This window comes from Melanaphis sacchari, unplaced genomic scaffold (genome assembly GCF_002803265.2).
Source record: "Melanaphis sacchari strain LSU unplaced genomic scaffold, SCAv2.0 Contig36_pilon_pilon, whole genome shotgun sequence".
Lineage (NCBI taxonomy): Eukaryota > Metazoa > Arthropoda > Insecta > Hemiptera > Aphididae > Melanaphis > Melanaphis sacchari.
Window position 1 is genome coordinate 3,808,377 of NW_020271232.1, and position 13,868 is coordinate 3,822,244.

At 25.2% G+C, this 13,868-nt stretch overlaps 2 protein-coding genes across 6 annotated transcripts in view; one reads left to right on the plus strand and one right to left on the minus strand.

The window, feature by feature from the left end:
* The window catches only part of LOC112596893 (ras-specific guanine nucleotide-releasing factor 2-like), a 51,053-nt gene that overhangs the window by 25,504 nt on the left and 11,681 nt on the right, over window positions 1-13,868 (minus strand). The window lies entirely within an intron of this gene.
* LOC112596894 (zinc finger MYM-type protein 1-like) lies at window positions 6,480-10,531 on the plus strand. Its single transcript, XM_025342722.1, has 12 exons — window positions 6,480-7,288; window positions 7,580-7,663; window positions 7,724-7,969; window positions 8,103-8,221; window positions 8,310-8,431; window positions 8,509-8,883; window positions 8,951-9,034; window positions 9,092-9,444; window positions 9,533-9,691; window positions 9,763-9,949; window positions 10,012-10,316; window positions 10,384-10,531. Exons 1-12 carry the CDS (start codon window positions 7,154-7,156, stop codon window positions 10,495-10,497), a joined length of 2,283 nt encoding a protein of 760 aa, XP_025198507.1. The 5' UTR covers window positions 6,480-7,153; the 3' UTR covers window positions 10,498-10,531.

Consider the following 13,868-nt stretch of genomic DNA (forward strand, 5'->3'; position numbering starts at 1 on the left):
ATTCGTTTATATAATAACAATTATTTTCTATTTAAGTATTAATTTAATATTAATTACTGACATATTGTACCTAACACATAATTTTATTTCAAACAACATGAAAGCAAAAATAATATGCGTTTTTTTAATTGGCAGTAATTAATATGCGAAACTACGACTAGTATAGTTAAGAACGTTGGGACTTGGGTAATAAAAAAAAAAAAGGATGGGTTACGTACCAACTAAAGCAAATATTATAATCTTGATGCAAGTGTATAAAAGTATTTTTCAAGCAGCGTTTGGGATGGTATATTGACAGATTAGTAGTTCGTTCATAAACGATGAGAAAAAAAGAACAAATGATAAATTGATTTTTTTAGATTTACAAAAGTGGTTCTTATATCATTACTCTGATGAGACAGAAATAAAAAAATTATAGTAATAATAATAATATCTAACGCAAAATGAAAAGAAAAAATCAATTTTGTAAACAGTTATACGGAATGGTGGAACTTATGTATATTGTATTATGTACGAGTACGGCGACTAAACTATTTTAATTATATACAATTTCATGTTAATTAAAGGTGTTTCCGCTTATAAATCATACAATTATTGTTATAATATTATTACCATAATAAAAATTAAAAACAAAATATTTTCATGATTGTCATCGCTAATTAAATACAAATTTGGTTAAAAAATACTTAATTGACTTTTAAAGGCGTAGATTTAAAATTATAATTGAATTTACTACTGATCGTGTATCTAAATAACAAAAAATAATAGTGGGTATATATTATGATAGGAAATATGACTAAGGCATTTTATAAAATCATGATTATTAGCTTTAACAAAATGTACATATATTATATCTTATATCGTATACATATGAAACAAAGTTATGAAGAGTCAATGCTAGTGAAAAAAATAGAATTTAAATTGATTTATTATGTACTAAAATTATCAAGTTTATAATAATATGCTATACTTTGACTCATTTTAAATATAATAAAATAAATACATAAAAAAATTTTTGTTTTCAACCGTAGTAAGTCGTAAGACACAGAAACAATTCTGGGCGTTTTTTAATTTAATATAATTATACTTTTTAGTATTTCTACCTGAAACGCTTAAACGGTTTAAACGAAATAATATACCTATCGTTACAATTAAACCAAGGGACTGCGTTTAATTAGGCGTACCTACAGCACGTCAGCACTACAGCTGCGTTTACAACTCGCCATGTCATATATTTTAATAAAAAGTCGAATATATTATGCAACTTGTTGGTAAAGTATTACTACTCACAAACAGTAGTGTATTGAAGGGTATACGGCGTATACTCTCTTCTCTTAATTTTATTTTAGCATAATATACTCTCTAAATGTACAACACGGGGGTATACGGTGTTGCATAGTCGCGTTAGATTGTTCGGTGACCAAAACAATGTTCTATGATTATTTTTGTAATTTTAATTTCTTAAATAGAATTTATCATTTAGTATATATATATATATATATAATATTATTAGTTGATTATCGAGAAATATTTTGAGAACCAATTATCCAACCACCAACAAAAATAACTAGTCTCAAATGTTAATATAATCAATAATCAATAATTATTAATTATAATATCATGTCTACTTTTAACTCGTGCAGTCGTGCTTGTAAATTTATAATATACATAATTATATACATTTTTATGAGTATGAGGATATGATTATATGACGCATATGCAGGTATAAATATGTAAATAGTACTAATATATATATTCTTTGTACCTCAATTCTCAATCTTCAATAAAATTATTTAGAATAACTATTGTTAATAATCATTAATCAGTAGTAATCAGTTACTGAGAGTTAGTGTTACCGTTCTTAATTCTTAGGCTATACTAATTGTTATAAGTTCTTTGATGATTTAAGTTATAAAAATATGTGAATTGTAATAATATATGACTAATATTATTTTTCATACATATTTTATAAGAAATATGAGTTTTATTACTATTTATTAGCATCTAGAAGTCAGTAGAGCGCGAGAGCTACGAGTTTGAGCACTACTCATGAATCTCGTTAATTTGAGACCGTTACTTGATTTAAATTAAAATTGAAAATATTTTGTTAGAGTATCAAGCTCTAAGATAAGTCTTTTTTATGCAAATATAATACACTAGTGATAAATACAAAATATTTTTATATTGCTATTTTATAGTATATTTCATGATAAAACCAAATAATTTTCAATTTTCAGGATTTATAATATTGTATAGTTGAATATCTCTAACCTGAGTAATGATATATTCGAGAAAAGTGAGATTAAATCGTTGACACCTAAGACTTAATCACGTCAAGAAAGCCATAAATACCCATTAATATTTTTAGTGATACACCACTCTCCATTGCTTACAAAAATTATGTTACCTGCGTATTGAATACGCAACAAGACACAACACAACTAGTTGAGAATGAAAACCTGCACTTTTGTGAAAGACGAACTATTTACGTTTGAATGAAAAAAAAATGTTATTAAGAATATTATGGGAACGTTCGAGACTCGAGAGACAATCGTCCGAAACGCGAGTAATAGTTACCAGTTAGGCCAAGTCATTATTTAATGATAAATGTGTTGTTTTTTTGATAAAACTCAAATATCTATAACATTTGAAGGTAATATATTTTTTTTTTTATACAATATTAGTGTTACTTCTATCAGTTTACCACAATCATCACAATCATTAGCATTATCATGACGAATTATTAAAAATTGATTCAACAATTACAAAACAAGATTTGTTTTATAAATTATCTAGGTATCAAAAAGATTAACAATTATAACCGTCATAGATTCAATAAAATAAGACTGTAGTACTAAATTTTTGTCATCAGTAAGTATTTTAATAAATCAATTAAGTAAGCTAATATTCTCTTAAACACGATTTAGTAATTTACAATTATTGAGCTATTAACTATTAAGTTAATAATTTTTTTATGGAATCATATGAATAGTAAGTATTTATAAGTATAATTATTGTATCATAATTAAATGTATTTATAAATGGCATTCAATTAGCTGATCGGACTAATAAAAAACTTTTAGGTATAAAGTATAAATAATGGAATATAATATATGAGTATAATATTATAATTTAACAAAAGGTAAAAATGTATCAGTAATCTGATAAGACGTTAACAATGCGTTAGTTAGTTGGTTACGAAGTAATAAAAACCTTACACTATGTTGACGAGCCATGGTAAGTATCATAGTTTATGAATTTATGATGTTATTTCATAATATTTATTACAGTAATTATTTACCTTATGTTTCAATAAAAATATATATTTAAGAATGTATATTTTTGTGGTTACATTAATATAATTATATAAATATTAAATCATACCTATATTGGTTATACTTATTATTTATTTTAATTTAAAATGTTTCCATATATTATATTATTATGTTCGTGGTTATGATGGCACTTTCACTGGATAATAACTAATGTTGTCTTTGTCAACACCATTTAGTGACTCAGTGACATTATTCGGGTTAATCACGTTGTGTCTTAAGAACTATCTTGAATCGTAACCACAAATGGACGGCACTACGGCAGGAATCCAAATTACATTAATATGTATTAATTCGATTTTACAATTATTCGGTGGTATTAATAAGGATAGTTTTAGAGTCTATTATGCCGTTGCCGCGCCCATATACAATTTGTGTATGCATAATAAATATTGTGATACGCATGCATTCATAAATTATAATACAAATTATGGTTATTAAGCTAGTGTACGATAATGTGTACGATGTCGGGCTATGGAGACCAGTGGCATATTATTTATGTTGAGAGATGGGGTCAACCGCGTTTAAATTACCCCTCCTTCTGCGATAACCATTTTGCTAGACATTTTAAGTCCTATTTACTTTACGTAAAAGTTGTAAAAATATTTACTCTATATATATAATACTATTTTAGTGAAAATAATTAAACAGAATAGAGTAGTATACGTGACTTAAAGACTTGTTATTTTTTATACTTATATAATTTTATTAAAATATATTTTATGGCTAATTTATTTCATAGTTTCCTTATTAAATATTTTTAAATAGAATTTGGTATAGATAAAATGTACCTATAATAATAGATTTATTCTACCCGCGATTGCACCGTCACTCACTCGGTAGTGATTCATAGCATTGTTGTTTATGCGACTGTAAGTCGGGAAATCGATGACGCGCAGACTTTTATCAAAGAAACGTCCGAAAATATAGGGTTGTCGTCGAGTATCTGCCTATTTTTCTTTCATTTCCTTCTTATGGCTATAATTATAATGACACATAATATATATTAAAATCTCTTTGTAGTTTGTACCTAGATAGTAGGTATAGGTACGTACTTTGTATCCTCCATTTTCTCTATTCTCCTATTTTCCTATCTATGAAGAATGAATGACGTTAGTACGTCCTTTAATCATGATTATATACGTGATATATATATATATATATATATTACTACACTTGAAATACTCCGAGTACCAACATATTATATGACAGTATATTATTACGCGAATAATATTAAATATAATCAAAATAATACTTGAATTTCTTATGATGACAAATATCTTCGTTCGCCTAGACGCCTAGTTATATTTAATATGTCCAATGTCCATATGTACGTGTGTATATTATGAAACACAAATATTTTTAAAATTTTCAATAATTAAGTACGTAATATATAGTAGGTACCTATATTATTCTGTAGTGCTATGTTTTTTTAAGTTTTATTGTAAACCTTTCGAAAATTTGTCTATAGTGTAATTTAAATCACTATAATAAGTACAGGCAATAAGTATATAATATAATAATATTATGTGTTACACGAAATTACAAGCATAAAGGTATATAACGCGAGCTAATTAAAAAAATACAGGTTTAATATAGGTACGAATGTAAGATAATATGAAAATATACGATTAAAATATAATATGAAGCGGCGTTTACGCTGTTAAATTTATACTAACAGATATAATAAAATATGTAAAATAATACTTTTTAAAGACGAACAAAATATACTATGTTTCTAGATATTTTTTCCTCTGATATTTTAACTACGATAATGATTAAATACATTTTTATTAATGAAATGAAATATTTATTTTTTTATTTTTGTCACCGTAATTTTAACTTACATAAATATAATTTGCATCGAAATTAATATTTAAGTCAATTAAAAACAAATAACTCAACAAGTTAAAATACGACGAATGACTTGGTCATAGACCTGTCAACATTTTATAACTAGTGAATTCAAAAACTGAACAATCAATAGTGAATTGATTTATTTCAATTATTTTGATAACGTGGAGAGTTGTGCACAATATTAAGTAAAAAAGAAAACGAAAATGTATTTGAACACTAGCTATAGCAAGATTGTGACAATCGTTTAAATATAGTATTTTCTTGTTTACACATTACAGTGATAATATTGTTTTTGAATTTGTTGTAATTTATAATTATCGATAATTCGATTTCTAACGCAATTAATAATTATACGAGTTTATAAGTGCACATTTCATGAAAACGAAACAATTATAATTCTGAAGTGTGATGAGTTGTTTGCATGAAATAGAATTAATATTTCGCGAATAACAGCAAGTTTAAAAGTGGCTATTTTGTTTGATAATGACTCAAATTATCATTTAATATAATTAATAAATTAATAGGTAGGTACATTATAAACATTATGGTTTTGAAATAATATTAAATTATCATCTAACAAATACAAATAAAACAATTATAAATTCTTTGAATTTAGTAAGCTATTGTCAAGTCCAAAAGTGGCTTAGAAACAATAATATTATATTATATACTATATAGTAATTATATTTTCTCTCATACGTGTACTATTATATATTATCTACCAATGATAATCAATCCTATATCCGGTGGTGAAATTCCGAACAGGTTATTTTACATTTTCATAAGACAGTCAGGAATATTATATACAGCGATTCAAAATTTATGTAAGTAATTTTATCATATAAATAATAGAGAAAATTTTTTAACATAAACGTTTTTTTTATTTAGAAATATCAACGAGTAAATGTTTATTAATTTTTATATTTATTTACAATATTTTATGAGAGAGGATATGAAATCAACTTTAAAAATTTAATTGGGAACTTATATTTTTTTGCAATCATAATGCGAAGAATTTTTTTTTGAGTATTTCAATGTATACAATTCGAAATTTGGACGAGTAGCTTATAAGTATTTAAAGTTTAGGCGATCAAAATTTTGTGGAGTATCCCAGGGGCGTGCTCACGGGGGGGGTTTAGGGGGTTCAAACCCCCCCCTTGGCACTTGACAAATATATAATATGTATTAACAATTTACATATAGAAAATTATAATTATTATATTTTTCAATTTTAGAGTTTTTTTTTTTTATAAATTGATTATGTATAATTTTCTCCTTGTCAGACATAATAATAGTTCAGGTATCATTGTGCATTATTTTGTTACCAATTTAACATATTACCGCAACCAATGTTCCTGTTTTCTATGTAACCCGTCGTGATTGTACAACATATACATTTTATATAATTATAAAAACATATTATTAGTGATGGGAATAATCGAATGATTAGTAATCGAAAAAAAAAAAAATCGAATAATCGAATGATTAGTAGTCGAAAAAAAATCGAATAATCAAATGAGTAATAACCTAACGATTTCATTCGAATGAATTATTATTAACATTTACAATTTACATTGCTAGAACCGATTATAATGTTTGTCGCTTATATAAATAATCGAATGATAATCTATAAGAGAAAAATACTGAAATATCGAATATGCAACATTCAAAACTATTTATAGCTTTCGAGTATTGACTAATGTTAGTTATAAATTATAATTATACTTTTTGATATCTTACATGATAGTAATACACGGTAGTTCCTAATTTAGTACGCATCGACTGGAATCTAAATGTAAAACAAATTAAAATAAACAAACAAATATATTCTTAGTATGGTCTGTTATTATTTAATATATTTTATTGTTCAATCGTGAATTTGATAGGCGTCGAGTTACACGTTTGTATTATATGTGTTCGTATTTTGAGTTTAGTGTTTTGAAATTGTTTAATTTAAAATTAAAATGTCAAATAAAAAGATAACGAACTTTTTTAAAACTACATCCACGAGTGTCAGTGTTACTGCGAGTACTGCATCCGATTCACTTAAACGGAAACACGAATTGGAAACGGAAGATAGTCAAATTATCGGTAACCAGGTAAGGTAATAATTTTAAGATTTTTGACTTAAAACTGGTAGGTATACGCCATATTAAAGTCCTAATTTTTTGGCCTTTGCACGCTATTAAATTACATTATTCTTTAGCATGGAGTATAATATGTGCATGAAGATGAAGTGTATGGCTGTCTAACATGTTTACATGTAGTTAATTATAATAATTTAATATTTATCAATATTCATTATTATGAATTACGATCAACATAACTATAAACATTGATTATAAATACTAGTATGCTTAATATTTGGCATTATTTTTATTTTATTTAAGTTGGAAAATGTTGTACATCTTACTCAAAAAAATGATATTGGCTTGTTTCTTAATCGCTGCTTATCTGATCATGAAAAAAACATAGTAAGTATTCTGCTAAATGCTATTTCCTAGCATACACTGCATCAACAATTATATTTTTAGGTATTAACAAATTTATGGTCACCTCAAGCAAATTACTTGTTTCCATTGCTTAATAATAATGCCAAGAGAAATATCAAATTTCAGCAACGTTGGCTAGATAAATTTAATTGGTTATCTTATTCCGAAAAACTGGAAGGTGCTTTTTGCAAATACTGCGTAGTTTTTGCCAAATCTGGTGGTAAAGGATCTCAAGCTTTAGGAAGTCTTGTGACACATGCTTTTCAAAATTGGAAAAAAGCTTTAGAAGTAAATAAACTTATTAATATTAATAATAATTATTAATAAAAACAAGAAAATTTAATAATTCTCAACTTCTTGACATATCATATTATGATTTATTTCTAATATATTTATTAAAATTATATACAATAATAAATAGGTATTTGAAAAACACTCAAAACATGAATATCATACCTTGTCTTTATTAAAAAGTGAACAGTTCTTAAAATCATTTTCAAGTGGCCAACCAAGCATAATTGATATTTTGGATACAGAAAGGTAAACAAATTTTGGGGTTTATACTTCTTTTTAATACCTTGAGAAAAGTTTTTAATGGCTGAATTTGGTTTTATAATTTTACATTTAGAATGAAACAAAAAAAAGAAAATAGATTAAATCTTCTTCCAATTATCGAATGTGTCATGCTTTGTGGAAGGCAAGAACTTGCTTTACGTGGACATAAAGATGCTGGTCCAATTTGTTTTAAAAGTGATATTAAATTTTAAAATATTAATTACAATTAACAATGTTACTAATAGCCATGTTGTATTTTCATTGTTTTATAGCTGAATCTGAACCTTATATTAATGAAGGTAATTTCCGTGCCATTTTGAAGTATAAGGCTAAAGATCTGAATCATTTAAAACATTTTTTGGAATCTGATGGCCGATACAAGTACACAAGTGCAAAAATCCAAAATGAAATTATTTCATCTGCTGGAGATATTTTATTAGAGAAAATTGTCAAAGAGGTCAATTCTGCCAAATGCTTTTCAGTTTTAGCAGATGAAACGACTGACATTTCAGTCAAAGAACAATTAGCGTTGTGTGTTAGATATGTTGTTGGTTCTGATGAAAATGTATTTGTTTGTGAACGCTTTTTAAAATATATAGAAATTCATAGTCTGACAGGAAAAGACATTGCATCAACTATTGTGAATGGTAATTGACGAATATTGTATTTATTATAAATAAATTAGATTTTTATTAATTATTTGTTGTTATACAGGGCTTAATTCATGTGGAATAGACTGCAGTAACATGTATGGACAAGGTTATGACGGTGCTTCTAATATGTCGGGGCGTTTTAAAGGTACTCAAAAAATTGTGAGGGAAACATGTCCTAAGGCCTTGTATGTTCATTGCGCAGCACACTCGTTGAATTTAGCTGTATCTACAAGTTGTGATATTCAAGCAATACGAAATTCTTTGGGTTTGGTTGAAAAAATGTACTGCTTTTTAAATACACCCAAACGCAAAAATGTCTTGTTAAGTGTTATTAACGAAAGTGACATGGATACAAGATCAAAATCTATTAAACATCTTTGTGCAACAAGATGGGTGGAAAGATATACAGCAATAAATGATTTTGTAGAATTATTTCCTTATGTAATTCAAACATTAGAAAAAATATGCGAGTGGAATGACACAACTTCGACTGATGCCAACATTTTAATGAAAGCAATGGACTCAGAATTTTTAATTTCACTTCAAGTTATTAAAGTAAATATTATATTTTATTGTCATGCATTTGTATAAAATATAAACAATAATTTTTAGCCATAATGAACATTTTTTGTTGTTTCATTAGGTTTTATTTTCATATGGTTTACCATTATGTAAACTTTTGCAAAAAGTCAATCTTGACTTAAAAGAAGCAGTAGATCTTGCTGAAGTTACTGTTGCTACTATTCAACGTTTACGTGGAAATATAACTGAAGAGTTTAAACAACTGTTTAAAGAAGCTGAGGTAATAATAATCAAATATAATATTATATGATATATTTTTTAATTTAATTAATGAAAATAATATTACTATAGAAAATGGCTAATATATTAGATATTACCATATCGATCAAATGTTTGAGTAAAAAATGCACAAAACGAGCCAACCCTAGTATTAATGACCCTGAAGAATATTATAGAGTTACAATAGCTATACCATATATTGATTCATTTATACAGCAGTTAAATGAGCGCTTTTTATGTCACAAAAATGTACTTAAAGGTTAGTACCTAACTAAATTTATTTTTTATTGAATTATACTAATTTTGGAAAATTGTTTCTAGGATTTCAATGTTTGTTTTCTGGTACATACTCAGACGATTTTGATGAACTTCTTCAGTTTTATCTTGACACTGATAAACAAATTGTTAAAGCAGAATTAAATCTGTGGCATGCAGTACTTAACAACAATGGACAACACCCTAAAAGTGGGTTGGAAGCATTAAGGCTATGCAAGAAGGAAATGTTTCCGAATCTTCATTTCTTAGTTCAAATACTATGTAGTTTACCAGTGTCCACAGCTACCCCAGAACGAACGTTTTCATGTCTAAAAAGATTGAAAACTTATTTAAGAAACACAATGACAGAAGTGATTTTCTCAATCTCAAACTTAATATTTAAAATGATACAAGATTAAAATTACAATTTGTTTTCAGACACGACTTAATGGACTGACAATGTTGGCTGTTCACACTGATATACCACTTTCAGCTGAAGAAGTCCTTGACGAACTTGCAAAAAAACCCCGTAAACTAGACTTTGTTTTATAATTTTTAAATATAGTTTTTACATTTGATTACATAATGATTTGTTATAAATATTCATTGATTAAAATATTATATTAAAAAAAAGGTGAACCCCCCCCATTCAAAATTCCTGAGCACGCCACTGGAGTATCCCCATACAACTCCACTAATATAAATTTTAAATACTTTTAACTCATAAACTATTTATCCAAATATTGATTATTATGTAATTAAATACTCCGGAAAAAAAAATTGCATTACGATTGCAAAAAAAGTATAGGTTACAATTTCAATTTTTAAAGTTCCCCCCCCCCCAACCTCCTAAAATATTATAAAAAATATATAAGAAAATTACTAATTGTTTTATATATTTCTCAATAAAAAGAAGTTTCGTATAAAAAATATTTTATATTTATATGATTAAAGATTAAAGTGGAGGATCGCAGGAGGCGCCTACCTTTAATTATGATTAAAAAGCGTCCCTTTAAACAAATTATTCTTAAGGTACGCCAGAACGCTTCAATTATAATCAAACATTAGTCAATATAATTTAGAATTCTGTTGAGATTAAATCTTGGTTTTTTTTTTTAATTTTTACTTTATTTTTATTAAATGTATTTAATACAAATTATAGATTATCTAATATGTGTATAAAAATAATTAATAGGTATTCAATTAGCCGATAACATAATGCTATTATGTAAAATTGAGCTTTATATATTGATACAAAATATTTATAGATAGGTAAGATGTGAATGTATGATTTTTTTAAACATGCTCACCCCACCATATATAGAATTTGAATTTTTTCTTGTACAATTTAAAACACTAAAAACACTTTATTTTTACGATATAAATATTTTTTGTCTGGGCAGTTTCTTAAGTTTTTTCAAAAGACAACCTAATTACAAATTAATATTAACAGAAAAATATTTTCTTTCAAAATATTAAATTTATCTAAAATATTAGTTGTTCTTAAAATTATATTAATTGTAATTTAAATTTTTCGTGGAATAAATTACAAATTCGAATATAATTCTGAGTTAAAAATGGGATGAGTATGTTACACGATCACTGTTTATACATTACATATTTTATGTTGTGCATTAGATATTATACATTAAATTATATACATATCACATATGGAACGCTTAAAACTATATGACGAATTAGCCCCCCTTGGAATTTTTTCTCACTTCAAGCCTTGTAGATGATAAAATGGCTATAACAAATATTTTGAATCACTTTTATATATACAGTATACACTGTACTCTACTTGAGTAAACTTAAACTAAAATGGTTGTACAACTAATTACTGTTAATAATCATAGCATTTTCTCATTTACAATATTATTGACTATTATATATTTATATGTATGATATTATATAGATAAATCATTAAGTGTCGAATACAATTTCATAAAAAATAAAAATTAATAACTGCCTAATAAACGAAAACATCAATAGTTGGATTTTAAATTTTAAATTTCTATATTTTTGTAAACGGGGATTGTATTCAAATATTTAATATATACAAGTATTATCTATAAATCTAGTACCGTATAAGAACTTTTTGTTACATAATTTTTTTTTTTTTTACACAATTATAGTAGGGGCATAATTTAATAATAGATTGTAATTTACATTCCCGAAAGAAAATTTATAAATAAACCGGTCTTGTAAATACACTTTTTGATTTTTAACAGTAAAATTTCAGCGAGAAATCAATAATATATTAAAAATAACAACCAATATTATAATTAAATTTTTACATTAAAAGAACATGCAGCTCAAAAAATGTATACAATTTGAAAAAAAACGGATATACCTAATGTGAGTTGTACTTGAAATTATATAGAAATATTGAAAATTATTTTATATATAAGACCGAGCTCCAAGAAATGAGCACGAATATAATTTGTTGGAATATAAAAAATATTCTATGAATATAACTACTATATTATACCTAATTATAAATAAATAACATATTTTTTTATTTTTTATAACATATTTAAGCAGGGTTGGAGTTATAATAAGTTGCTTTTATTAGTTATTTAAAATGTAATAAAATATTAAGTTAACTTAAAAAAAAAAAAATGTATACACAAAATATATTTAAAATGATTAAATAGTTATTATTGATATATAAAGCAATAACACTTGAGGTTTCAGGAGGTTGGGCAAAATGGTAAAACTAACGTTATAGCCTGATGATGTACTCGAAATATTAAATTAATAAATAAAATAATAAACAAAGTAATTATTTTAAAGGTAAACACTTATTTTATCGGTAAGTATAAATGTATATACACTTTTTTTGAATATTCTTCTCGCATAATTTTGAGTTATTATCAAATAACATAAAAAAAATTGAAAATTTCATTTATATAACATTAACTTAAAAAGAGTTAATACATTTTAAAAACTAAACCATGTATAGAAAATACTAATATTTACCACCCACTTAAAAAAAAAATCAGTAGATGGTCCTTAAAGAAAAAAATATTGGTACAAATACAAAATTAAGCAACATATTTTAAAATAAAATTAAGACAGTCATTGCTATATTTTTATAATTTATTGCCTTCCTTATAGCTTCGATTGATCCCCCACCCTCAGAGAGCTCTAGCGTCTTTAAAAAGGCGATAACGCCCACTTTAAAAAACATTGACTTAAGTTAATAATTCCCAAAAACAAATTACACGCATTCCACCATACGATACTGTACTATAATATATTATGCAGTTATTTAACATATAATATTATATGATAATTTTTCTTAATTTTCAACAAATTTAAAATTAATATACCAATAATTATTTATTTGTTTTAATATTATCACATTAACCAATATAGTTAAAAATTTGAAAGCGTTGAGCATTATTTACAGAAAATTATTTACAAAAACTATCAAACAAAATGTAATTATTTAGAAAATGATATGAAGTTTAAGGAGTTTTATGGCAGAGTTATTAACTTATGTAAACTATTACAATATACCATAGTAAACTCTACTTCTCACAACATTAAATATTTGAAACTCGATGTTTACCTATGAAAGTTTAAAAAAAAATATTTAGTTTTAGAAAATATTGCAGTGACTGTTATTAAAAAAGTAAAACCATAAAAAATTGTTGCAAGAAGTATATTTTTGAAAAAATATATTGTGTGCATTTAGTATAGCCATTATATACAATAATATTGTACGTAAAACTTAAAAAAATAAAAAATAAAAATACTTAAGGAATAAAACTGATTTAGTAAAAATAATAACATTTTTTGAATTTCTTTGGAATTATTAAAAACAATTACAAAACTTTTTTATCATCACAAATCTTTTTGTATATTTTAAAAACTTTATTCCAACTCTAAACTATATTAATATTTATTTTTTA